At 44.5% G+C, this 25,837-nt stretch overlaps 3 protein-coding genes across 3 annotated transcripts; 1 reads left to right on the top strand and 2 right to left on the bottom strand.

Moving 5' to 3' along the window:
- Positions 1–762: 762 nt before the first annotated feature.
- On the bottom strand, positions 763–12,619 carry LOC128095353 (CUB and zona pellucida-like domain-containing protein 1). Its single transcript, XM_052714215.1, has 9 exons — positions 12,538–12,619; positions 10,355–10,505; positions 8,337–8,551; positions 7,003–7,153; positions 6,483–6,700; positions 5,165–5,337; positions 3,543–3,934; positions 1,635–1,903; positions 763–978 (listed from the first exon to the last, which is right to left on the bottom strand). Exons 1-9 carry the CDS (start codon positions 12,617–12,619, stop codon positions 806–808), a joined length of 1,824 nt encoding a protein of 607 aa, XP_052570175.1. The 3' UTR covers positions 763–805.
- A 3,868-nt stretch (positions 12,620–16,487) lies between these two features.
- On the bottom strand, positions 16,488–17,712 carry LOC128123829 (protein FAM24A-like). The gene is made up of 2 exons (XM_052760124.1): positions 17,579–17,712; positions 16,488–16,683 (listed from the first exon to the last, which is right to left on the bottom strand). Exons 1-2 carry the CDS (start codon positions 17,710–17,712, stop codon positions 16,488–16,490), a joined length of 330 nt encoding a protein of 109 aa, XP_052616084.1.
- Positions 17,713–24,638: 6,926 nt separating this feature from the next.
- On the top strand, positions 24,639–25,837 carry LOC128094402 (protein FAM24A-like). Its single transcript, XM_052712766.1, has 2 exons — positions 24,639–24,754; positions 25,654–25,837. Exons 1-2 carry the CDS (start codon positions 24,639–24,641, stop codon positions 25,835–25,837), a joined length of 300 nt encoding a protein of 99 aa, XP_052568726.1.

Here is a 25,837-nt window from a genome sequence, read left to right as displayed (position 1 = left end):
GAAAAACATAACAAAAACCAAAAAGAAGCAAATGCCTTTGGCATTCTGGGATGCAGCTACCTGTTGAGATCTACCTGGAATGTGAAAGTATGTGTTTGTTTGCTGGCAAGATGGGGTTGCTTTACTTGTGTGTGTGTGTAACGTATTAGCTCTGGTATTTGCAGGTATAAAGTAGTTCATTTTAGGGCCTTCAATAACATCTGCTCAAACCCACAGGAAAGAGAAGAGGGATGTTTTTATCTTATAACTCAGAAAGCAGTCTGAAGTCTCACCATCAGGTTCTTCCCACCAAAGCTCCCTTGTGAGCTGCACAGGGTGAGGTACTCAGACTGCCCGCCAGCAGTGGACTGAGGAGCCCACACTCCTTCCCTTCAGTTTCAAATGATCACCTTTATCATCCAAAGGGTACCGTATCTGCATTAGTCTTTAACTTTTATAGATGACAAGCTTTATTTAGCATCTAAAAAAGAAACTGAGTTGGATGTAGTGCCTCACACCTTTAGTCCCAGCCCTGGGGATACAGAGACAGGGTCTCTGTAAATTCAAGGCCAGCCTGGTCTACATAGCAAGTTCCAGGCCAGTCAGAGTTCCATAGTGAGACCTTTTCCAAAAAAAGGTGACCAGACATAATGTTTATTCATTTCAGCCATCCCATAACGAAACACACTATCACCATGATATGAACATAAAAGTATTGTGTTGCCTTTTCAGGCCTTCCTGGTTTATTCCTAACCCTTGTTTAGGCATGAGGAGCAGCTTCATCCAGCATCCACGAGAAGGCAAGGGGCCTTCTTAGGGTCGAGAGCTAGTAGACCTGCAACTTCTGGTATCTGTGATCCATCCGTCGATTTACAAAATGCTTCACTGTGGCTGCGGCCACAACCATCACATTGAGAGCAAGAACCATGAAGGAAAAGAGGTGTAGATGGCTGAGAGGTTGGTTTGGAGTTTCTGCTGCGTGTGTTTGAGGCAGAAATCCTGGAATCAGAAATAGTTTTCGTATTAGTATTACCAAATTTTGGCAGTATTTATAATTTCATGTTATGCCCTATGGTATGCATGAATTAATAATATGTAATTTCAACTTAAGAGAGGGGGACAATTCTCAAACAATCTGAATTCATTATGTTTATGTTTTATCCTAGGCCGTTTAACTCTGGGCTGTCTTTTGAGTCTTTCCTATGCAGCCTATCAGGTTTCATCATGCCCAGAAGTAAGTAGGTTGTCCTGTGTTAATATTGTCTATGGTGAAAAGATAACCTTTTTTCCCAAATAGGCTCTGGTGTGGGCACTGGTTAACTTTGTTCCTCATTGAGAAGTTAAAATAGATTATTTCTAATTTGGTTATCTGCTTAGACATCTGTAACTGGGACATTAACAGAAAGTTGTTTTTAGAGATGCAGATAGTACCCATGAACTCTTAAAGGCCACACTAATGGCATAGTACCAGTGTACGATGGATTATAGATGCATATATGATACACGTGATGGAAGTATTCATCTTGTGTATGTAGTCACTTGTTTGCTAAAATTTCTACTTTAAATCTCTAAACTGCACATCTCAGGAACAACAGATTTAAGCCACATTTTACGAGCCACAAGGTAAACTTAGATCATGAACAGCATATTCTTGCCTGAGTTTCCACTTGCACTTCGGTCCCTCTTCAGACGAATTGGTCCTATGACAGAGTCAGTCTTCCACTTGTATGAAGAAACATCTCGTTTCCTTCTTGAGACACAGCCTTGATTGCAGCGAGATGTTTCATCGCTGGTATCACAGATCAAAATCTTACACTTCAGATACACAGAGCTCAGATGCCTCAAGAATTTAAAAGCATTAAACTGGAATCTTCCGTAGTGTCCAAGTAAGGGATACACCTGACAAGTCTCATCTTGACTACATCTGGAACACAATTTAGGGACAGTTAGAAGGTACATGGCAGCTTTTCCATGTGAAAGTGAGATGATACAAGCTTTGAGGTATTCAATGTGTGAGCCCAGGAACCTCTCTAGAAAGACATCAGTGGTTCAGAGTGTTGTGAGCTTGAGAGGCGGGACTGGTTCTGGGAAAGGTAATAAGGTCCCGCTCTGAAATTCCTGGCCCTGTGAGCTACCAGAACATCAGCACCTATATGGGGCTCAAACACCTCTCCTAAAGTGCTCAGTATTGATGCGCAAGTACAGCTGATTGCCCATCAACTTTTAGAGGAAAAAGGAGCATCTCTTTTAAAAGATCACGTGCCTTTTCTTTTAAAAAAATGTTACATCTATTTTCTTGAGAACGTCATGTTTGAAGGATGGCACACATTTAAGAACCTTCCATGTCCTTGCAAAAAACAGCCAAAATATACAAAAAGCAAAACCACAAATAGGCCCCGCTAGACAAAACATAAGTAGGTTATTTTCCCCCACCAACAAATATTTTATATTCATATTTTTAAATCAAGGAATACAGACAGCCTATCTAAATATTTTAACATGAGTTATTTGTGGCTAGTACACAGTAACAATTTTTAAATGATTAAGCTTAATAAAATTCCATACTAGGAAAATTTTATATACATACATACATACATACACACACACACATACCCACACACATAATGAGTGTTTATAAATACAAAACTTACTTTATTGAAATCATTACTACTGTGGGCTGGGGAGATTGTTCAATCAGCAAAGCGCTTGGCGCACTATCATGAGAACCTGAGTTCATCCCCAGCACTCACATGAAAGTCAGTATGCTTGCAATTCCAGTGTTAGTTAGGTAGGCAGAGTAAGGACAAGGCCTGTGTTTTTCTGGCCAGCCAGCCAGCCCAACTGAATCCACAAGCTCTGGGTTCAGTGAAAGACCCTATCTCCAAAAGCAATGAGGGGATGAAGCGATGGGTCCGCGCTTAAAGCACTTGTTGTGCAAGTATGAGAACCAGAATTTGGATCCCTCTTCAGAACCTACAGAAAAGGCAGGGGAAGGGAGGGGGCCTGTAACTTCAGCACTCAGAAGGTGGAGATGAGGGGGGGGGGCACCTGTAACTCCAGCACTCAGAAGGTGGAGACAGGGAAAACCCCAAAGCAAGCCAGAACACCCTGCCAGCAAAGTTCTAGGTTCAACTGAGACCCCCAGCCTCGATGAATAAGATGTAGAGTGAGAGTCTTGGCATCAACCCCAGGCCTCCACGGATGCATCCACTCATGCATGTGAATACCCATGTGTGCCAACACACAAGTGAACATGTATACATACACGTGCCACACGTAGATACAAACAAGAAAAATTAATTAAAAAATAAGTCAGAGAATCTTTGAGGAAGACGATGGATGCCAGTGTCTTGCCTACCCGTGCACAGATAATGCACATTCACTCATTCACCCAGGAACACATATACTCACCAAAAAAAAAGAAAAAAACTACTACAAAGCGAGTTCCAGGACAGGCTCCAAAGCTACACAGAGAAACCTTGTCTCGAAAAGCCAACAAAACAACAAACAAAATCCTAACACTTCCACTGGCACGTACAGAGACCCACTACATAAGTGCATACCCGCCGTTGATTAGGTCATAGGTCGGAGATGCGAAGTCAGACGTGGGAGAGGCTCTGCAGGTGTCCAGAAACAGCACCAGACCCGGGTCTGAGGTATGCAAACTGACTTGGACGTAAAGAGTTTGGTTCAAATCCACATAATATGGTGACTCCTCTATTTGGTTTTCAAATGAGTTGGACTCATAAAGAGCCATGCTGGTGTTGTATTTGCCCAGGACACTTTGGTTTTGTATGATGTCATCTTCGGTTATGTACAGAATCTCCACAGTAGAATTATATTCCATCTCACATGTCACCACTATCTGGAGGTGCTTCTGACGGGTGATCACTGCAGAAATTGGAGACTCAGTGAAGGTGATTATGTTGGTGTAAGAGATTGTGTGGTCCTCTATCTGCAGAACGGGAAGGAATTCAAATTTTATACTTTAGCCCGTCAATATTTCAGAGCACAGAGAAGGATAAGACTTGCAGGTAGCAACTTAATTTCCACAAGTCACGAGAGAGCAGCTTTCACACCAAATCCTCTCAACCTTAAATGTGTTTTCCTGCAGCACTGACCTGCAGAAGGAAGGAAGTGAAAGATGGAGCTTGTAGTGGAAAGATCGAAAGATGGAATTGGGTCGGATTTCCTTCTATTACATTAACATCATTGTGGAATGCACATTTCCTGCCCTATAAAGATTTTAAACTCATCAGACCAGGCCTGTTGGCACAGACCCATAAACTCAGCTCCCAGGCAGGCTGAAGCAGAAGGATCACAATTCAAAGCCCGCTTGAGCTACAGAGTTCAAGGCCAGTGTGGACAACTTAGTGAGATCCTGTTTTGAAAAAAAAATCAAAAGAGGACTGAGAATGTAGCTTGGTGGCAGAGGGCTTGCCTAGAATGTGTGAGGCCCTGGGTTCCATAAATAAAAGACTGAACTCTACCATGTTTCCTTCCTAAAGAGGCCTAAGTTCATGTGGCTAAGCAGGCAGTTCCCCACGTGCACATAGATTGGAGCTTGGCACCCTAGACATCTGAGAAATAAAGCTTGTGTGTTCATTTTTGGAAGAAAAAATGGACAGAAGAAAATATTTATCAGCTTCTCTGGTCTAGCCTCCGCCTTCTTCAATCACAAAGTGGTTTAAGTCTACAGTACGTATCTTAAAGGGGCCTAGAAGTGTTGACAATGCTTGAGGTCTTAAATGGTATTTCTAAAGTGTGCAGACCAAACCACAGACTTACATCTTTCAATATTTAAAATATGCTTTTACTTTCTGCCTTTTCAAGGAAAATAAGAGATTAAAATCCAGCTCAATTTTACCAAATACAGAATGTACCATTCTCTGAACAACTTTCCCTGTTAAGCCAGGTAATCTTGACTACAGATGTTCCAACTCTCTACGGTGAGGGTTCAGAGCTCTTTGCCTTCTGGGAAAAGCATTCATCCTCCAGTTACCTTGCAAATGAATGAGACAATCCTGTCTCTGTGTGTGATTGGGTGTGTGCACATCTATGAACATGCTTTCTTAATCCAGCCATGTGAGTTTGATGTCATTTGTCAAAGATACAGCAAGCTTCATGCCTGTGCATCACCATGTGCTTAGCATTTGACAGAACCCAGTGGTGGGTTTCACAGTACCTTTTTAACTGTACCGCATTCGTGCAGAGGGATAGAGAATTCTACGACGTTTGATACACTCGGTCTGCAAGTTGGATCATTTAGTTGCAAGTTGTTCTCATTGTAGTTAAGTGACTGCAGGTACGATTTGCTTATAATGACTCTCATCTTGTCGGAAGCACAGCTTAAAGATGCTATCAAGAAAAAGGGGGAACAGAATAGAAAGAATGATCACATTTTGGCCAGCTGGGAACTTTGCATTTTCAAGACCTCCATGTGAAGATGAATCTACTACAAGTTTAACCTGCTGGAATTGGTGCCGCACGCCTTTAATCCCAGCAGTTAGGAGGCAGAGGCAGGTGGATCTCTGTGAGTTCTGGGTCAGTCAGGGCTGCATGACAAGACCTTGTCTCAACAAGCAAAACAATAGCAACAAACTCCCTGTAAACACTGGGCTGGGAAGATGGCTAGCAGTAAAAGAACTTTGTGCACAAGCATGAGGACCTGAGTTCGAATCCCCAGCATCCCCATAAAAAGCCAGGTGTGGCTGTGTTCGTGCCTGGAACTCTAGAGCTCTTGAGGAGTGAGACAGAAAGATCACTATGGTTTGCTGGCTGCCAGCCCACCTCCAGATTAAGACCCTGTCTCAAGGAATAAGACAGAAAGTGCTAGAGAAGGAGCCCCCATGCCCTGCTCTGGCCACACACACACACACACACACACACACACACACACACACACACACAAATACATGAACACACGCACGTGCCCATACATACACACACACAAAATAAATAAATATCTGAACTCACAATACCTTAAATAGTAGGTAGAAGACTGCCACAGGCAAGTAGTTGGTGATTTTTTTCCACATGCCCGTTGCTACCTTATTTAGAGCTATAATCTACACATCTAATATATTTATACATTTTAATTAAAATGGTTACATCACTTTCCCCCTTTTTTCCCATTCACTCCCTAAGCCCCTCCCAAATGCCTTCCGTCTAACTCTTTCCATTACCCCACTCCCAAATTCGTAGCCTCTTCTTCCCCAATTATTATGTTACATTTCTTTAAAATGATGTCATTACAGAAGACCTTAGCCCAACCAGACCCTGCAGAAGTCATTTTTAGCTTAATGGAGTCATTTACATCCTCCTGTAGTAAGCAAGGCACAGAGCGGATCCTCAAGCCTCTGGATTAGCTATATTCTCCAAGTTCCCGGGGCAGGCTGGCAAACAAGGCTAGCCACATTCAGGCTAAGAACTAAGAAGCAGGGTCTATGTATGTCATAATCGACAAGCTCAAACTAGCTTAAAGGTCATGAAACGTGACTTACTGGTGTTGACATCGTCTATATAAATGGAAGTGTAGGAGGCAGAAAAGCCCCTGTAGGAATTGGCATAATCTGTAGATAGCACAACTGTCATGGAGTTGGAGGAAGATTCAAAGGTAGGTTGCCCGCGGCCACACAATTGTTCCAGCAGGCCAGATGTGGTGGAGGGGCCATCATAGAGTGCGATGAAATCAAATCGGCAGTATTCGTCCATTTCTAGGCTAAGAAGGATGGCCTCCAATGTAAAAACCTTTCCAAACCAATTCAGTTCTACTGTCCATCACTCCTTCTGAAGTCATGAAGGATTTGTCCTTACAATGACATCTCAGAGTTATGATAAAGCTTTGTCAGTCCCTTCATGGGACCTCAGAATCTCCAGAAAAATAGTTAACAGCACTGCTCTGTGTTTTCCTTTCTATAATGCTTCTCTGAAATGTACCCACGCGTGGGGCCTGAGATTTTTTTCCTCCCCCGTTTGGTCCCCCGGTTGCTGGGGGTCACTACAGTAGACCACAATACTTACAAGACCTCTTTAAAGTTCAGTTTTATCTTATAGCCTTTCTCCACTTGTATGTGCCACACACAGTATGCCAGCTCCGGGTGTGGCTGCGGATAATTGGGGCTGGTGAAGGATCCTTCTAAAGTGTCCAGGTAACCACCACAGTTTGGAATAGCTGGGAAGAGACAAAGATGGCTGTCGTTTTTCTGTGGTGTAAGGGCATAAAGTGTCATCCCTGAGTGCCACACCACTGTCTTCTCTGTGTGTCATATCTGAGGCTTTCACCTTCCCTTAGCACCAGACCTTTTGCCCTCAGCACAGTTCTGCCCTACTGTCAAATGGACCAGACTAAAGATCCATGGAACTGCAGAACATAGCCACACCCTCAGGGCTAGTGCTGGAGGCTCCTCACCCACAGTCACTGCCCAGTCTCACTGGCTACCAGCATCGGAGCTGCTGTTCCAGACTGCCCTTTCTTAACACGTCTGCTTGGGTTTCAATACAGGATCCTTCTCTGCTCCTCTCTCCTCTCTCTCCTCTAGTCATGCTGGTAGTCAAAGCTCAGCTCAGATGCAACCTTCCTTAGTCCTTCCCTGCCAGTGTAGGTACAGTAGAGGCCAACACGACATAGAAAACTGAAGCCTGGAGGTATAAAATAGTTTGGGTTGACTGACTCATAGGACCCATGTCAGGCAGAGTCTCCACATCTGGTGTGAGGAGGTGGCCTGGGTCCAGCTCCAGAAGAGCTTGATGTCTCCACCTTAGCACAAGATATCAGTGTCAAGATCAGCTCTTCTACCACATCCAGAGTGAAGCTCTCCTCAGGAACCTGCTGGCTCACGGCCATGGCTTCTGCCTGAGGTCAAACTGGAACCGGGGGCTGATTATGTAGAATCATGTAGCATCTGACTGTCTAAAAATTGGATCAGCCTCACACCACATGTGCTCCCATTCTTGTTGTCAGAATCACTCCATCCTCCAGGAACCTAAGGGCCTCAACCCACATCTAATGAATCAGACCAGGGGAGTCTGGTCCCTGGCAGATGTCGCAGAGGTCTCGAGTTACTAAACAGGCTGAACAGAGTCTCTCCATTGGGCTTAGCACTTGTCAACCTGTAGCTGTCTGATGAGCCAAATCTGCCTCGCCAGAAATCTGGTTAGAGGAAAAGCACCCTGAGCTTCCCCAGAAGCAAAGAATGGGATTTTCAAAGGTGGCGACTGAATCTGCGATTTCTGTACACAGAACTGGAGAAATGCCTTTCCTCCAGACAGGGCTTGAGAGCACGATGTCCCAGCAGGAGCTGTTGTGACCTGTATTTGCAGAGGGCTGTGGGAAGGATGTGTCAAGGACAACTTACAGGTATCAGAAGAGAAGAAGTAGTAGAAGATAAAGACACTTCTTTGAACACTTGTCAAGCCCGTGACGATCTGAAACGTCAGGGAATTGGATGATGATTCAAATACAGGCACGAAGTCATTTTTACTGCAGACTTTCCCTAGCAGAGGCCCGTTGGTGGAGCTTCCATCAAACACCTTAATGTTTTCACTTTCACACCTTCCGTCTGGATCCAACCTGGGAACAGAACACGCCTGTGGCTGGAGAAGAGCCATTCACAAAGTAGCTTTCAAAATACACTGTCCCCTGTTCGGATTAGCACCACAGTTTATAAAGTGGCGGCAATCTGGCTCATTTAGACCTCTGCCAGACAAGTCATGGGCTTCACCCTTCTTTAACATCAAACCACAACCTTAATGGGCTCAGGAAAGTGAAGTCACTTGCCAGCACCTTATAGTTAGGGAATGCTCAAACACAGGCCTGGCATCCGGGGCTGCAGTCCCCCCTGTTTGCTGTGCCTCCATGGTGACCAGCTGATATAGAATAGTTCTAATTTAGAATCCAGCCTCACTAATATTTGATATCCAAGCTTGCTGAAAATCAAGTCCTTCTCCAAGGCCACCTTCCAGGGAAGCATCCCCCAGCTGCCCACGCTGTCAGGCTCTTTCCAAATGTCCCCAGAGGAGCTATGTCCAAGATGGCTTTGAGCCAGTAATACAAACACAGAGAAGCTGAACTCCCCTTCCACCTTAAGCACTTTCCTGGCTGTAGAGCTTTAGACCAGTTATTTAACCTTGTTTGACCTCAGACCTCAGTCTTCTCCTCTGTAAAATGAACATCATAGTGTACTTTTTATTTTTATGTAAGGTTTTTGTTTTTGGTGTTCTTAGGATGAAGCACCTATCATAGGCTTTGTACACAAGAAGTTACCCCAATGAATGTTATTTTCTTTCCACTGACTTTTGCTCTTACCACAATTCTGCTCTTTCTCTTTATATATCAAAAAAAAAAAAAAATGAGGAGAGGTGTAGGTTTCTGATAGCTCTCCTTTTCCAGGAAAATGGTGAGTTGCCTTCTGTGCATTTGACTGAAGGTCAGTAAATTCCTGCTTCTGGGATGTAGAGCCCTGGTTCTCCCAGTGGGGTGGATGGAACAGCAGCAGCAGAGTCACTTGAGATTTGTTTCTTATGCAGATTTTCAGGCTCCACCCAATTATTTAAATTAGATAGTATGGACCCCAACGTGACCCAGCATGTGCACTTTGATGAGCCCTCTTGATGATTCTGGCAGCTACAGAGTAAGAACCACTGACGTGGGGTAAGATCGGGGCCCCAGAGCCAGGATCCTGGGATTCCATTCCCTTCTTTTATCTATTATTTGATGACCTTGGTCCAGAGAATGGCTTCTCTGGGCTTTCTTGTCTACTGAATTGGGTTGCACTTGCTACAGAGGGGTGTTGAGAAAAGAACTGGGGCAGATCTTACGACATCCTGAGGCTTTGTAGTACAACAGAGGCTAGGATCCACATGGTATAGCAAGGGTATTACAAAACATGCATAAATGTATGTTTTCAAAGTAAAATTTCAAAAATTGTCAGGGCTGGGTCCAACCCTTGGAGACTGTGATCTAATTGTATAGGGTACAGCCTAGGATTGGGTTTTTTTGAAAGCTTCCATGATGGCTCTAATGTGGATCAGAGTTTGGAACCAGAGTTTAAGATTTTAAGGTCTACAGTCTAGAACTAGACTACCTGGGTACCAACCTTGATAGTTCTGGGCACTAGTTGATTGATCTTGGTAAGTTATCAAGCTCCTTGCATCTGTAACTCAAGCACTGGCTTCACAGCGCCTGTGTGACTCAGATTTTAGCATGCCAGTCTTCAGTGATGAACAGCAACCATAATTATCATCATTATCGTCATCATGGGGAATCCCTTCAGTTTCTGGAAGCAGCTGAGTTCCCCTCCACAGAAAGCTCACCCCCTGCTCCAGCATGGCTAGAGTCAGCACCCTCCTTGAGAAACTTGAAGCCTCTACTTACTGGACGTGGGAGAAGATGATTCGGATGCTCCTGTTTTCAGGTCTCTCGATGGTCCAGGTACAGTTCTCATCAGCATTGAGCTGTAGGATCAGGGCTTTGTGGGTCTCTCCCAGATTGGCCCCTCCCAGACTGGCCGTGCATCTTGATCTGCCTGGTAGATACCATAGTTAGCACTGAGGAAAGGAATGGTTCCTGTATCCACAGAAGACACAAGATTCAACCTCCCACAAGGAATAGGATAGACCTATAAATAGGCAGGTGACTCGGGGAAATATTGCAGCTGCTGCAAACGAACACACAAGCAACAGGTTTGCCCTTTGTGTCCTGGGGGAGAAATTGCAATTCTTCTACATGTGGTCCATTAAAAGAATATATTAGGGCCTGAAGAAAAACCTATCTAGAATAGATAAAGAGTTCTTACAATTCAATAGTTAAAAGACAAGGCCAGTCTTCCAGTTTGCTGTTTTATGGGACTCCTGAGTGTGTGAAAGAGTGGGTCTCTGGCTCTTGTGCCTTCACTTGGGCTCTTTTCCTTCTGTTGGTTTGTCTTGTCCAACTTCAGTGTGATAGTTTTTGTTTTTTCTTATTATATTTTATCTTGTTATTTTTTTAAATGAATGAATGGTGAATGAATGAATGAATGAAAATCTAGGGTACTAGAGTAAAGGTTAACAACAGAATTGTCATTTATACCCGCTGGAAGAGGAAAAATCAGTTTTCTCCAATGGAGTGACACTGAGTATATCAGCCACTCCAGGGCAGGCCTTATGTTCTGGACCAGTTGACCAACATATAGTAGAGTCCACAGGTTTTTTTTGTGCTTCTACTTGGTTATAGGTTTTGTTGTTGCTGTCGATGTATTTTGTTTTCTAGGTTTTGTTTTTGTATTGGGTTTTTTGTTTGTTTTTGAGAGAGACCTTAACGTTGGATGGGTATGGAGGAGGATAGGGTCTGGAAGGACTTGGGGGAGGAGAAGAATATGATCAAAATATGTTTAAAGTTAAAAATTGGTTTATATAACAAAAATTATTAGAAACAAAGAAGGAAAATGAGGCCAGTGAGATGGTTCAGTGGGGTAACGGAGCTCGTTGCCAAGGTTGACAACCCAAACCCAATCCCCAGAACCCACACGGTGGAAGGAGAAAAACCAGCTGCTGAGAGTTGTCCTTTGAACTTCGCTTGAGCACTGTAATGTGTGAGGACACATGTGCTTGAGCGCACACGACAGACACATGTAAAAAGAAAAAAATAAGAGAACCCAGTGAAAACTGGGGAAAGCAAGGTATGGAGGCATGTACTTGTAACTGCAGCATTTGGAAGGCTGAGGAAGGAGGCTCCCCTGCAAAAAGGCAGCCTGGGATTTGTAGTAAGACCCTACCTCATGAAAACATACACACACACACACACACACACACACACACACACACACACACACTCCAGCAAAGACAAAAATAGATACATTTTCCAAATGAGACTGATGATCAAAACCCCTATGTATTTAGAAACAAACCTTCTTGCGTTCTCTTTCACCTGTGACCGATGAATGCCATCCCTGTGTTTACCTAACAGTAACTAGTTCCACACTTGTCAGGGGAAGGAAAACAAGGATAACTGAAAAGGATAGCACAACCCCACCCACCCAGGATCAGCATCCTCGCTAAAACCCTGCTGTGAATCCGCCAGTCCTTTCCTCTCTTCCCTTTTCTCCATTCTAAAAATGTCCCATGCGCCGTTCTAGACATAAGCACTATCAATATTGTAAAATTGTAGATGTTTTCCCTCTTAATAGAGACCCTTTCTTGTATATGTAATCTTTTAGAATTTTTAAGAGTAAGTCTCTGTATTGACTTGCCGTTAAAAATAATCAGCAACTAAAATTCACATTTTTTAAAATTATGTCAATATCTATTCATGCAGGTATATAGCTTTAGGATTATTTTCCTAAGATATGCTGTTAAAAGTGAAATGACACAGTGAAATTGTGTGTGCCTTTTCTATTTCAATGAACATGGCCACATGGGCCTTAAGGAAATGACCACTGAAACAGAAGTCCTCCAGAGAGTACAGAGGTGAGTTATTCTCTGTACTGAGGGCAGATATGAAAGCTTTCTAAGTTTGGGAAGAAGCCTGGTAAAAGCAGGTCTTCCATGTTTGAGTTGAAGAATGTGGTTCAATTTTCTTACCTTCAGCCACCGTGGAATTCAGCTGTGCCCCACAGCAGGCGGCTAAAACGGCCCAAATGAACAACCTTCCAATGACCTCCATCTTTGCGGGGTGCCTCAGGTCCCGCAGGCTTTTATATTTCTCTGAGTTTCATAAGCTTCCTGGCATCTAGGGAAACGTGTCAGTTTGGCCACGCTGGGGGTGATGCTGGTGAGAACCCCACAGCTGTGGGGCTGCATCCTGGCCAGCAGTCGCCCGCATTGCACTCATTCTTCCACGTCACTTCTCAAAGGGCTGTAGGCCAGCCAGCCCAGTTCTGCACGGGGAGCAGCAGCCACATAGCAGTCCCTCTGGCCTTGGGATTGATCTGCGCTTGAGCCTTGGCCCCACCTGTGCAGATCACCAGTGAGGTGGCACCATTGGCTTGAGGCCATGACTTCTCCAGGAATGGAAGTCGTTGGGGTCCGAAGCTCAGCAGGCCAGGGGATAACATGGTACCTGGTAAACTCTGGGCCCAGTTGGGTCCTCAGATGCCTACAGGAGGCTGATCTGAGGGGTAGGAGAGGGACAAAGGATTGGGGAGGAAAACACAACACAGGTCAGGCCTCCCTGCAAAGATTTCTGGCCCTGTCCCTCTGAAGAGGATAAAGTGGGTGGATTAGACTCCCTCAGGCATGAGCTTGCAACTCGGAGACAGGACTCCCGGTGTCCAAGTGAGACTAGGAAGAAGAGTGTGTGTGTATGAAAGGGGTTGCCCATTCATTCATCCATCCATTCATTTATTCATTCACTTTTCATTTATTCACTGAGCAAGCTTTCATTGTTCACTGTCCTAGGAGGTGGGAATACAGAAGTGAGCACAAGACACATAGATTTTACTCTTATGGAACCTGCATTCTAAGTGGGGGAAATAGATAACAAATTAAAAATACATATAGGAGCAAGTGTGTTGAGTGTACTAAAATGGGGTGATCAGATAGACTATGGCAAACTTGGGTGGGAAAGGATGCCAATTAAGGAAAAGGAGAGGCATCTTGAGAAGATGAAATGGAAGCAAATATAGAAAGATAATCATTTATCTTACTTGAGGGATTTCTTTAAGATAAGTGCATGTGTAAAGGCCCTGGGGCAGGAACTTCTCTAGTCTGACTATGTGTAAAGGAGAGGGAAAGGGGAAGGGAGATGGAGGAAAGTCCAGGCAGTAGTTGATGGAGACAAACCTGTATGGTAGAGAGAGACTCAATCTTGTTCTAACTTCACATGGAAATTTTTAGTGAATGGCCCCTTCTAGGTATGGTGGTTTAAATGAGAATGTCCTCATAAGGCTCATGTATTTGAATTCTTGGTCCCCACTTGGTAGAATTGTTTAGGAAGGATGAGGAGGTGTAGCCTTGTTGGAAGGGTGTGTCATTGGGGGTGGGCTTTGAGGTTTTAAAAGCCCACCCACACCATTCCCAGTTAGCTCTGTCTGCCCTCTGCTTGTGGATCAGATACAAGCTCTCAGCTACTGCTTCAGTGCCGTGCCTGCCTGCCTGCCTGCCCACCTGCCTGCCCGCCTGCAGCCATGCTCCCTACTGTGGTGGTCATCAACTCCCCCTCTGGAACTGTAAGCCCAAATAAATTCTCTCTTCTATAAGTTCCCTAGGTTGTGGTGTCATATCGCAGCAATAGAAAAGTAACTAAGACACTAAGAATCATCCAGAAGCTCCTTGGAGGTCAAGATGAGGCAGGATCAACTGGAACCTTCCTGTACCTCCCGCTCTTTTGTGTTGCTCAAGATTCTCTCAAGTCCAGGTTTCCTCATTCAGTCCTGAACTGTGACTTGGGGAGGGGATAATCCTCAACTGTGCCCCCAAGGAATCCATTCCTGGTCAGTTCTGGGTCAGGTGTTAGCCCCATACCCTATACTACAGCAGCAAGGTGACCCCAATGGCACTGAGGAGTGGCTTTCACAAGGAGCTTGGAAACTCCCCAGATCCTGACACAGCTCTGCTGGATTCTATCTACACAAGTAGCCACATAAGAGACATGGACATAGTATTTATGTGGGGTAGTGAATGGGATACCTGTGTGGACCCTTCTAGTTATTAGGAACTGTTCACAATCAGCTATATCTGTATATAATCACCCCATTCTGGGTTTTGCCTCAATCACTCCTCCTTCCCATGACTAGAATTTCCTCCTTCCCCTGTCCCTGAGCAACACTATGTGTGAAGGCTTTGTAGTCACCCTGGAAGGGGAAGAACACCTGGAGTCCAAGTAGGTGGGAAGCCTGCTTTGTGTCATTGCCATGAGTCAGGATTTCTGTGAGCATGGAAGACCTCCTCTCACTAATGGTCCCTACACAAGTCCCACTCTAAATGAAAGTAACTGATGGCTGGGAGAGGTCTTGGGGCTTCCCAAAGTGCAGGCCAAGTTAAGATGTAATCTGAATCCGTTGGTTCTCTGTGAGTGCTCTGACCTACTGCCTATCCTGAAAATCCCCCAGATGCCCTGTCCCACCTTCCTCATGTGCCTTCTAATACCCAAATGAGACCTAGTCCCTCAGGTAAGGACAAGCTGCCACAGGCCTCCCCATATCAGGTACTCAGCTGCCCACTGGATGAGGTTAGAAGGTACTCGACTGTTCTTCATTCACTAGGACCTTGCTGGTAGACAAAAGAATCAAAGCCAAGTAAGGGATGAAGGCAGTGTTCTGGAAACTCAAGAGAGACAGGTTATTTCACCTAGAGAATCTTGGGGCGGTGCCCCTGGGGAGCCCACTACAGAGGTGGGCCTAGAGCGTTCAGTTTCTGAGAGCAGGCATGCCAGCATGGTTCCCGAAGGGCAGCAGGGTCCCCTGCTGCATCCTCCACATTCTTTCCATCCCTAGGAAGCAGGGGCTCTCTGCATTTCCTTTTCCAGTCTTTCTTTAATTCCCTTTTAGTAGGTGACAGCCCATCACTAGTTAATAACTCTTTATATTAACTATATCTGTGGTGCTCATATGCCTAGCTAAGGAGAGGAAATTCATGGTGATGACAGGTAAGGCATCTGCGCTAGAAGGGGCTGCAGGAGCATCCGTAGAAAGAACAGACATGCTGGAGGTCCATCCTCTTGCTGGTGCTGTGAGGAAGGGAACCTGGGCTTCTGTCTTGGGTTACAGGCTTTTGGTATAGTTGATTTTTGTCAGCTGAATCGGCACTGGCCAGTGTAAAAGTGATCAAAAGGGGCCACCTGCTTCTGAACAGATGTGTAATCTGGCTGGTCAGCAGTGAGAGAAATCTCAGGTTTGCCTGCTCCTGCTAGCACACAAACCATCTCTCTTTTCTGAAGAAGGGTCTAATGTAACCCAGATTGGCTTAAACTCAGTGTAGTTGATGGTGACCTTGAACACACGATCCTCCTGCCTCCACCTGCCAGGTGGGATTGTAGGTGGGTGTCATTATGTTCCACATTCCCTTTCTTTCGAAGCCACAAAGATCAACCCATCATTAAACGTCAGACAAGGTAAACTGAGAGATACTCCACTGGGATGTATTCACTCTCTCCCAGTGAGTGATGTCCCTGTCAGGACATTTGACAAGCTGGACTGAGGAGGAACAATCTCTCAGAACCATTCCCATAACCCCAGCTTCCCACACTTAACTGCTGCTCAAGTTAGAAGTGCCCTGAAATCAACTTACCTTCCAGGACTGGAAAAGTGCAGGGCACTTTTATTTTCTATTCTTTTTCCTATTTTTACCAAAACATGTTACATGCCTGCTTGCCCAAATCTCATAGTGGGTATTGGCATAAGAAGTATAACCAAGAAACATAATAGAGACAGAGACTGTTTTCATTATTGTCCATTTATACAAAAGTACATAGATATCATGTTAGATAGTACCAGTGACATAAACACTATAGAAATTGGCTTGAATAAGAAAATATTCTATTAAGAAATTGAAATACTGATCATGAAGATTTCTTTTTATCCACCACTGCCGTGTCAGAGTCCTTCACTTATGCTACAAAAGCAAGGTGGCAGGGTACCAATATCTGCATACATGCTGTAGTCATCACAGCACTGGAGGGTGGGACAAGACTCAGCAGCGATGGGTTTGGCCCGGATGATCTTGTCAAAGGTGACCTTGCCTGGATTGCATGGATCAGTATCGCTTACAGCACCTGCTTCTTTTGAAGTTCTTAAAAGACACACACAAAACGAGCTTAGAATTTTCCTTCCCAGTGAGCTTCTTACAATCACGAGGGCTATGTGGGGAAGTCCAGGGCTGGAGCCCATCACACATGCGACACCAGCCTTGGGTTAAAGCTCTCTGCTCCTTCCCATCTTTTCCTCCCCTACAATCGCTACACATGTGAACCCAGGGTACCACTCCAAGCAAGGGAGGGTGAATTGCACCCCAGTGACTGCTACAGGCCCATGAGATGTGGGAATGATGGAGAAGGTGCTACAGTTGGCTGGACTCAGCTCTGGCCTCCACCATCTAAGTCCCCAGGGAGGGACACCGTTACTGCTGACAACCAGCCTCATACTTCAGGCTGTCCCTTCTCTCCCAAACTTCAAACATCTCTTGTCTGATTCCCATCCCTGTCAGCAGTCCTCCATGGAGTCTCTATTCTCTTGGCCCACTTGGATTTTCCCACAGCCATTGAAATGAATGAGGGAACGTGTGAACTTCCCAGTGAGTGGTAAGAGGTCACTATGGTCATACTCTGTCTGAGTAGGAGACAGCTCATCCCCAAGGCATCCTCTGTGGATTCTCCAGTCTACAGTGCTGAGGATGGAAAAGATGCTCAGTTAGGGTCCTGTTAAACACCTGAAGGCACACTCCCTGAGGCCAAGTGACAGAAAGCAATGTTGGCACACAGTGTCCAGGCTGAGAGCAGTGGACTTGTAAGCTCACAACCCCAAGCTAGAAGGAAAGCCCTCAAGCTTCTGTCCCCACCTGCCCCCATCCTCTCACACCTGACAGTGGCCCTTGACTTTCCCCTCCAAGTGACCACTGCAGTAAGAAGTGACCCTGCTCTAGCAGAGGGCCCAGTGTCCCATTAGATAACAGTATTTTTCATTCTTACCTAGTTGAATTCAGTGCCTTGGATATTTTGGTGTAAAGACAGAGAACAACTCCTATCAGTAGAAACATGCCTGCCAGGATCCCACTACCAATGGCGATCATGATTATTGTTCGGAGGTCAAAAGACCTAGACATACCTGGGCAGAGAAGCGCAGACAAGCAGTGAATGTGGTCTCCCTCACACCCAGTCATTAGCAGCCTCCACATACTTCTCTCAGTGAAGGGGTGATGGACCTCAAATACAGATTACATGTAAACCAGAGGGACTCTTTCCAGAGAGGTCTTACTGGGCCCAAAGTAGGTAGGTGGGAAATTTTCCATGTAAAAGGAGATTCAAATGTAAAATCTTGAGGCAAGAGAGCTAGCTAAAGAACAGGCAGTGGAAAGGTGGACAGGCAGAAATTAATAGACCCTCAAATAATAGAAGGGCCCACCTTGGAGCTAGCGGGTGCCTCCTTCCCACATGCCTGGGCCTCTTGAATTATGCTTGTGCTCAGAGTCACAACCAACTCCACCCTGAGTGTGAGCTTCAGGGGTCTTGTAGAGGAAAGACTACTTCTAAGCCATAACTTGAAGAATTTGAGAACCTGAACATCTATTTTGCAAATAGTGGGTGTTATGGGAGGCAGGAGTGGGGTGGGGTGGGTGATTCAAGTGCTGAAAGCTCCTGCTGTCCTTCTAAGACCCAAATCTTCAACATTTCTCATTTGGAATACTCAAGTTCTTTAAACTTAACTCTGACACTCTCAGAGGAAAAGTGAGCTAGGGAAATAGGCTTTCTGGACATCAAAGCCCACGTGCAGCTTTCTGATTCTTCTCAACGCTGGATGAAAGCCAACATTTTTAGAAATACAGTTAGACAACCAAACTAAACCTTGGGAAACAATGCTAAGCGTGGATTAACTTTCTGAGATACTGGTTAGGGAGGACCCAGAAGCACCCAAGAAAACACAACGTATTGTCAATGCTCTTTGTTGCCCACCATAACTAGATGGTAAGACCTTATTGCTGAAGACACCACACACTTTGGTTGCAGGACAGAGAAATCAGTCTCAAACTGACCAGGAAACTCTCTCCTGATGACTAGTTTTCTTAGTGCCAGAAGGTATTGTGCAGGCTCCTAGTGGGGAAGAAAGGGACCAGAGGTCTTACTCAATGCTGGACCCTCATACTACAATACTAACCTGCCAGGCAGTAGGTACTCAATGGTGGCATGAATGGTGTATGGGCTGGGCTGGGGGAGGTGTAACCAATTACTTTCTGATTGATTTGAAGCCTGCTGCACAAGAGGAAATTCATGTTGGTTAATTAAGTTCTGGTCAAAAACCTTGACTGGGGAGGTCATGGGCTTTAGGAGGGAACCCACTACTCATATTTTACTACATGGTCATGTTGTCAAACTGCCTTTTAATATTTATGTTTATACTGATAAGTCAATGCTGGTCTTAGCTTTGGTCAGAGAAGCTTCTGTTTTTGCAGTGGGCAACAGTTAATGCTCATACTAATATCTGGTCAAAGTGCTAAGATTACCTGACTGTGAATACTAAGGCATAGATGAGACATATATTATCAGCCTCAGATCTCTGACACTAAGGCTCAGGAAACACTGTGGAAGAGGGGGCAGAAAGAATATAAGAGCTAAAGGGTGTGGAGTGAGGAGTGCTGTGTCATGCTTTCTCGAGGCCATGGTTCAGAGCAGCTGTGATTACCTACAAAAGATCAAGTCAATTAAAATTTCGGCATATATAGGGGAGGGCCTCCTGAGGCCCCACCCCTAGGCAGTCTATTGGGGGTTGTTGGGAGAGGAAGACTCCATTTTCTTCCACTAAGAACTTGTCCATGCCATGGTGGACAGTTCCACACCCATGTGCATATTGGCAGCACTTATTGGACTCAGTAGATTATAAAAAAAAAATTTATAAGATGATATAAGAGTAGGAAAGAGATGTCAGGAAGCTTTCTGGGGCAGTGAGGGGGGAAGGGTAGATATGGTCAAGATACATTGTATACATATGCGACATATGAAATTTTCAAAGAATAAAAATGTTACTTAAAACAGAAAAAAAACTGTAATTGCTGAGGTCTAAGTTTGAAGAACTTACTTTCAGAAGTGTGGCCTGCTGGAACGGACAGCCATTGTTAGCTCTTACATCTCCCTAGTCTGGGACACATCTGTGTGACATCAACTCTCTAGAGACTGGCTTTCTTTCCCAGAGTTCTGAATTCCATTCCATGCTCAAATAAACCTCAGCACAGATTTCCCAAACACATCGGAACATGTGTAACTCTTGGTTTTCCTCTTCAGATTTTATTTCTCCCAGAGAAACTTAGAATTTGACTGCTAATCAAAAGTAAATTTGGGGTTTCAAAACAGAAGCAAAACAAAGCAAAATAAACAAACAAAAAATAAGGCGAGGAAGCCAATGTCTTAAAATGCTCATTTTACTAAATGAAAAATCTCGATGCCATGCATGGAATATTTAGTCAAAGAGACACACTCTTGGTTGGCCACTGTAACTTAGATGGCAAAACTCTACAGCTGAAGACACCACATGCTTCGGTTGCAGGACATAGAGAAATCAAGCTGGAACTGACAGGGAAACTTTCCTCCTGCTGGGTAGCTTGCAAGTTCCAGAAGGTGTTTTGTTGGCCTCTGGGATAGAAAAGAGATCACTGAACAATACTAACAATACTAACCTGCCGGGCAAGACACGCCCACTAGAGCAATAGTGGCGTGATTGGTACGGGGAGGGAGGTAACCCACCACTTTCTGATCACATTGGAGGTCTGTTGCACAGCGGGAATGTATACCTGGTACTATAAACCTGATAAAAACAAAGAAAAACCTTGGCTACTGTCCTAGTTTGCTTTCCTGTTGCTGTGATAAAACATTGACTAAGAGCAACTTGAGACAGAAAAGCATTTACTTAGCTTATAGGCTATAGTCCATCATCAAGGGAAATCAAGGAAGGAACTCAAGGCATAAACTTGGAGGCAGGAACCGAAGCAGAGGTCATGGGAGAATACTTCTTACCGGCTTGTTCCTCATGGCTCACTCAGCTTGCTTTTTCATAAAGCTCAAGACCACCTGCTGGTGGGTGACACAGTTCACAGTGGGATGTGTCCTCCCACATCAATCATTAATCAAGAATATGCCCCTACAGACTTGCCTACAGGCCAATTTGATGGAGGCATTTTCTCAACTGATAGTCCCTCTTCTCAGATGACTCTAGCTAGTTGACAAAAAATAAAGGAAAAGCTGAGTGACAATTATACCTAGTGTATACACTAATGACATGACCACTCTGTGGTGCAATTAAGGAGAAGGTTTTTATTGTCGATGAGAGAGAACACCCGGTGGCATCTGGAAGAGTCCAGAGCAGAGAGAAAGAAGTAGACTGAACATGGCCAACAGATTGGACCTGGCCATGAGAGAAGCAGTGGCAGAGCAGGAAGAGAGAGAAAGGGGAACATAGAGAGAGGGAGAACATGGGAGAGCAGAGAGAGGGACAGGGGGGAGATGGAGAGAGGACAACAAAGAGCTTGACCATAGATGAAATAGCAGGACCATAAGGAGAATGAGTAACTAGGGGGAGAGAAGCCTGTGGGCTGGGGGAGTTTAGGGTAGGGGAGGAGGTAAGAAGAGCTAGGATGCTAGCATGAACTTTGAAATGTATAACAGGTACTTGTGATACTGAGGGAGCCTGGGGCCAGCATGGGCTTTGATATGCTAATAGGCACCACAGCTAGCCATTTGTTCTTTCTGTCTTTTGGAAATTTGGGGAAATGGAGTTTTCTTTGAACTTGACAAAGAGATTCCCAAACTCTATGGACTTTGGAAAGCTCTGACATATTCCTGGGAGTCTAGAAGACCATGTACCATTTAAAGTTGTGTGCCTAAGACTAGAAACACACCTAGAAAAGCATTAGCTAGTCTTAAGATACTGCATCTGGAGGATGTTAGAGGCTCTTCCTAAGAAAGAGAGGAGGCCTGAGACATAGTTCTCAGCTGTTTGCCTCTATGTCATAAGCATGACTCACAGTTATCCTGAGCCCCTCAGCAAAGACTGGGAGATTTTTGTTATTGTTCTTGTTACAGAAATTTAAAGAAATTTTTGCCTAATTATTAATTGTCTCTGGGCAAATCAGTGTCCACATACAACAAAGGACACAGATGTTAGAGAATCAAGTGGGGAAAGCCACTCAAGAAACTACATTTTCTTTAGAAGACTAATTTTCAAAGACACCATGTTGTACCATTTAAAATATTTAGTTTTCTGGGCTGGAGAGATGACTCAGAGGTTAAGAGCATTGGCTGCTCTTCCAGAGGTCCTGAGTACAATTTCCAGCAACCACATGGTAGCTCACAACCATTTATAATGAGATCTGGTGCTGTCTTCTGGCCTGCAGACATACTGTATACATAATAAATAAATAAACTTTAAAAAAAATAAGATATCTAGTTTCAAAAAATGACTGTAAAGCATGGTAAAATAGGGCCCACAAAAGATAGAACAATCAATCAAAATGTTAATTGAAAAGGTCCTGATTTTGATCCTACCTAGCCAAAGATTTAATTCAGCCATTTTAAAATATGTTCAAAGAAAGTCATGTCTAAGGAACTAAGAGAAAGTATTCATAAAGAATATTAATAAAAAGAAAACTACTGTGAAGAGTCAGGTAGAAATTACAGAGTTGGAAACTATAATAAGTAAAATGCAAATGTCACTAGTGGAGCTCAATATTGAATTTGAGCAGACAGAAGAATCCATGAACTTGGAGAGGGGCCAATTGAGATTATCCAGAAAAAGGAACAGGTGGGTAGAAATGAATCCAGGGCTTTCAGTTTTTCCTCCAAATGTGTGAAGAGCTTAAGTCATCCTTCTGCTCACAACAAGAAGCTGAACAAACTGAAAATCAACAGCTCTACAGAAGTCAGCTAGAGAACGGAGGTCAGGATGGAGAGCCAGTCCATAACCCAAACAGACAGGTGAATACAGAGAACCACAGCTCACCAGCAGCAGTAAGAATCCAAATGATCATTACCGTATTTCCTGGAGTTAGGGGTGGGCTAGCTACAGAGTGTGGATCCTGGATGCCCAGTCTGAAAGTGGGAAAGATGTATAGTTTTTGCCATTGTATGTTGGAAGTATATTTATTTTTTAATTTTACAGTGTTGATAGTTAAAAGGGTGCTTTGAGTCTCAGATAGGGCTTTGGATTTTTTTTAAAATATTATATACATGATATAATTTTTAAATTATATATACATAAATTTTTCTTAAACTGCATATAATTTTTACTTTCAGCTGAGATGCATCCTTGGATGTCTATGTCCCTAGGTGACAGGTGGAACATTAGGCTCAAAAGGAAGGGACGCAGGTAACTTGATCCAGCTGGAAACTGAACTTACTCATCAGAGAAATACTTCTTCCTGCTGAGAAATCTGGCTTCTGAAGAAAGCCTCAAACAAAAGTAACCCCAGTAGGAGGCACAGATCTTTCTCTTAGGTCACCTTAGATTTTAAAGAAAAAAAAATGAAGACTGAAAAAAAAAACTGATCAAAAAACAAAAAACAAAAAACAAAAAAAACATACAGTACAAACCTGGCTAAAAGAGGTATTCTCTTTAACTTTCGTTTTTTTGCAGCTGTTTGACCATGAGGTAGGAGACTCTGCCAGTGTCACTGAGTGTGGACTTGAGTCTTAGTGACCCGCTTTGCATTATCTCACTGTGTAGCTGAAACACAGCCAGTCATCTATAGCTTTAAATAGAAGGGTGTTTAAAACCTTGATCCATCATTCTCTTGAATTGAAACACTTAACCAGTTTTTGATTGGCAGACTCTCAAAGGTTAGATTTTTAAGGGACCCAAAATAGTATTTATATTTCTTGGAGGTAAAATATGCCTAGATGTGGGACAGAATTCAGAATTCTCAGAAAGGGAGCTGATGTCACACAGGTTGGCTTGGAGCTGGTGTATTCCAGCAGCAGCCCTAGCAGACCTTAGGCCTCCCACAGCAGAGCACACCAGCCTGGATCTTAATTGCTCTAACAGGGTCATTTAGATCCTTCTTTCTCAATCACAGGTCTGAGAAGCTGCAGGTTTCTGAAGCATCCTATTTCTGAAACTTTTTCTACTGTTTATTTTGGGAGGGGTGTGTGTGTGTGTGTGTGTGTGTGTGTGTGTGTGTGTGTGTGTGTGTGTGTGTGTGTTAAATGTCCTTAGTTCAGTGCTGGACGGCTTGACTTTGGTAAGTATGTTTTGTAGTCAGATTGTTTTCTGTCTTCTCTGGGCTTTCTGCTCCCCAGTTTCAGATATTAGACTAAGTATATTGTTTATTCCAGAAAAGGGGACTCTGTGGGAGGATTAAGTGTTTAGTAGGGAGACACATAGTCTCTTAGAAGACAGAATGAGGCACAAGAGACTCCCGAGAAAGCTGGCTCATGGTCTGAGCACGCCTCTGTGTCAGCCTCAGTAAGGAGTTGGCTGGACGCATTCAGAATCTTTTTAACCCTGAGATAGCATAACCTAGTTTGTTTATTTGTGGGGTTCCCCCCACCACCACTAAAAAAAACTACTTTCAAAATAGGTGTGTACATTCTTAGCAGTTTTGGGCAATAATGTTTAGAAGAGTCATTCTCTCAGTCCATAAAACAGATCTAACTCAATGTACTTGCTGGAGTGAATTCTGAGTCAGTTCTCATTCAGTAAGCACAGTTCAGAAGGCATGTAGGAGGCTCCACTGCAGTCTGGTTCATTCTACAAGGACTCCTCACTGCCTGTGAAAAGTAAATACCCTCTCTACTGTCATCCTCATTTCCTGCTATCTGGATTTTACATCCAAGTCTCTTTTCAACCAAAATTAAACCCTCTTACCCACTTGAGGTCAGCATGGACCTCCCTGGACAGAGTTCCTTCTACTTACATGCATAAAGATCTGTGTTCGGGTCCTTTCTTCTTCACCGGGGGATGGTATGTGGGGCAGCGGTGGCCAGGTGGCTGTTGAATTTGTGAATGAAGCCACCTTCACTGCCTGAACTTCTCTGCCAGGTGTGGAAGATGTTCGACCTGAGGACGAAGGTTATGATGGGCCTTGCTAGCGGTATGCTGATTACTGCAATTATGCTGATATCCGTTGTCTTTTGTCTTTACGTGAAGATAGCCAAGGCACTCAAGTAAGTCATGTGAGTAGGAGTGAACACCACTTCTCCAGTGGGACACTGGGCCCTCTGCCAGAGCAGGGTCACTTCTTACTGCACTGGTCACTTGGAGGGGAAAGTCAAGGGCCACTGTCAGGTGTGAGGGGATGGGGGCAGGTGGGGACAGAAGCTTGAGGGCTTCCTTCTAGCTCGGGGTTGTGAGCTTACAAGTCCACTGCTCTCAGCCTGGACCCTGTGCGCGCCAACATTGCTTTCTGTCACTTGGCCTCAGGGAGTGTGCCTTCAGGTGTTTAACAGGACCCTGACTGAGCATCTTTTCCATCCTCTTACAGTTATGCAGAGGATGCCTTGGGGATGAGCTGTCTCCTACTCAGACAGAGTTATGACCATAGTGACCTCTTACCACTCACTGGGAAGTTCACACGTTCCCTCATTCATTTCAATGGCTGTGGGAAAATCCAAGTGGGCCAAGAGAATAGAGACTCCATGGAGGACTGCTGACAGGGATGGGAATCAGACAAGAGATGTTTGAAGTTTGGGAGAGAAGGGACAGCCTGAAGTATGAGGCTGGTTGTCAGCAGTAACGGTGTCCCTCCCTGGGGACTTAGATGGTGGAGGCCAGAGCTGAGTCCAGCCAACTGTAGCACCTTCTCCATCATTCCCACATCTCATGGGCCTGTAGCAGTCACTGGGGTGCAATTCACCCTCCCTTGCTTGGAGTGGTACCCTGGGTTCACATGTGTAGCGATTGTAGGGGAGGAAAAGATGGGAAGGAGCAGAGAGCTTTAACCCAAGGCTGGTGTCGCATGTGTGATGGGCTCCAGCCCTGGACTTCCCCACATAGCCCTCGTGATTGTAAGAAGCTCACTGGGAAGGAAAATTCTAAGCTTGTTTTGTGCGTGTGTTTTCTTAAGAATCGCAAAGGATGCTGAAAGCTGTATTGAACAATGCAAGCTCAACCAAGACAAGATCATCCGGCCCAAACAACCCATTATCCCTGGGTCTTGTCGCACCTTCCAGCGCTGTGATGACTGTAGCATCTATGCAGATGTTGGCACACTGCCACCTTGCTTTTGTGGCACAAATGAGGGACTCTGA

The sequence above is a fragment of the Peromyscus californicus genome, unplaced genomic scaffold (genome assembly GCF_007827085.1).
Source record: "Peromyscus californicus insignis strain IS unplaced genomic scaffold, ASM782708v3 Scaffold_4__1_contigs__length_199733344, whole genome shotgun sequence".
In the NCBI taxonomy this organism is placed as follows: domain Eukaryota; kingdom Metazoa; phylum Chordata; class Mammalia; order Rodentia; family Cricetidae; genus Peromyscus; species Peromyscus californicus.
The sequence above is the reverse complement of the archived record's forward strand: the minus strand, read 5'-3'. Positions and strand labels throughout refer to the sequence as shown.

Bases quoted from the DNA above. Each gene is read 5' to 3' on its own strand.
- LOC128095353 (XM_052714215.1), bottom strand. From the start codon at position 12,619: ATGGAGGTCATTGGAAGGTTGTTCATTTGGGCCGTTTTAGCCGCCTGC. The intron at 5,338-6,482 runs GTAAGTCACGTT...TTTTCTTGATAG, and splicing joins TATAGACGATGTCAACACCA to CATCTTTAAGCTGTGCTTCC. The intron at 979-1,634 runs GCAAGAATATGC...TTCTGATTCCAG, and splicing joins AAGTGCAAGTGGAAACTCAG to GATTTCTGCCTCAAACACAC.
- LOC128123829 (XM_052760124.1), bottom strand. From the start codon at position 17,712: ATGTCTAGGTCTTTTGACCTCCGAACAATAATCATGATCGCCATTGGT. The intron at 16,684-17,578 runs GTAAGAATGAAA...GTGTCTTTTAAG, and splicing joins AAGGCACTGAATTCAACTAG to AACTTCAAAAGAAGCAGGTG.
- LOC128094402 (XM_052712766.1), top strand. From the start codon at position 24,639: ATGTTCGACCTGAGGACGAAGGTTATGATGGGCCTTGCTAGCGGTATG. The intron at 24,755-25,653 runs GTAAGTCATGTG...TGTTTTCTTAAG, and splicing joins AAGATAGCCAAGGCACTCAA to AATCGCAAAGGATGCTGAAA.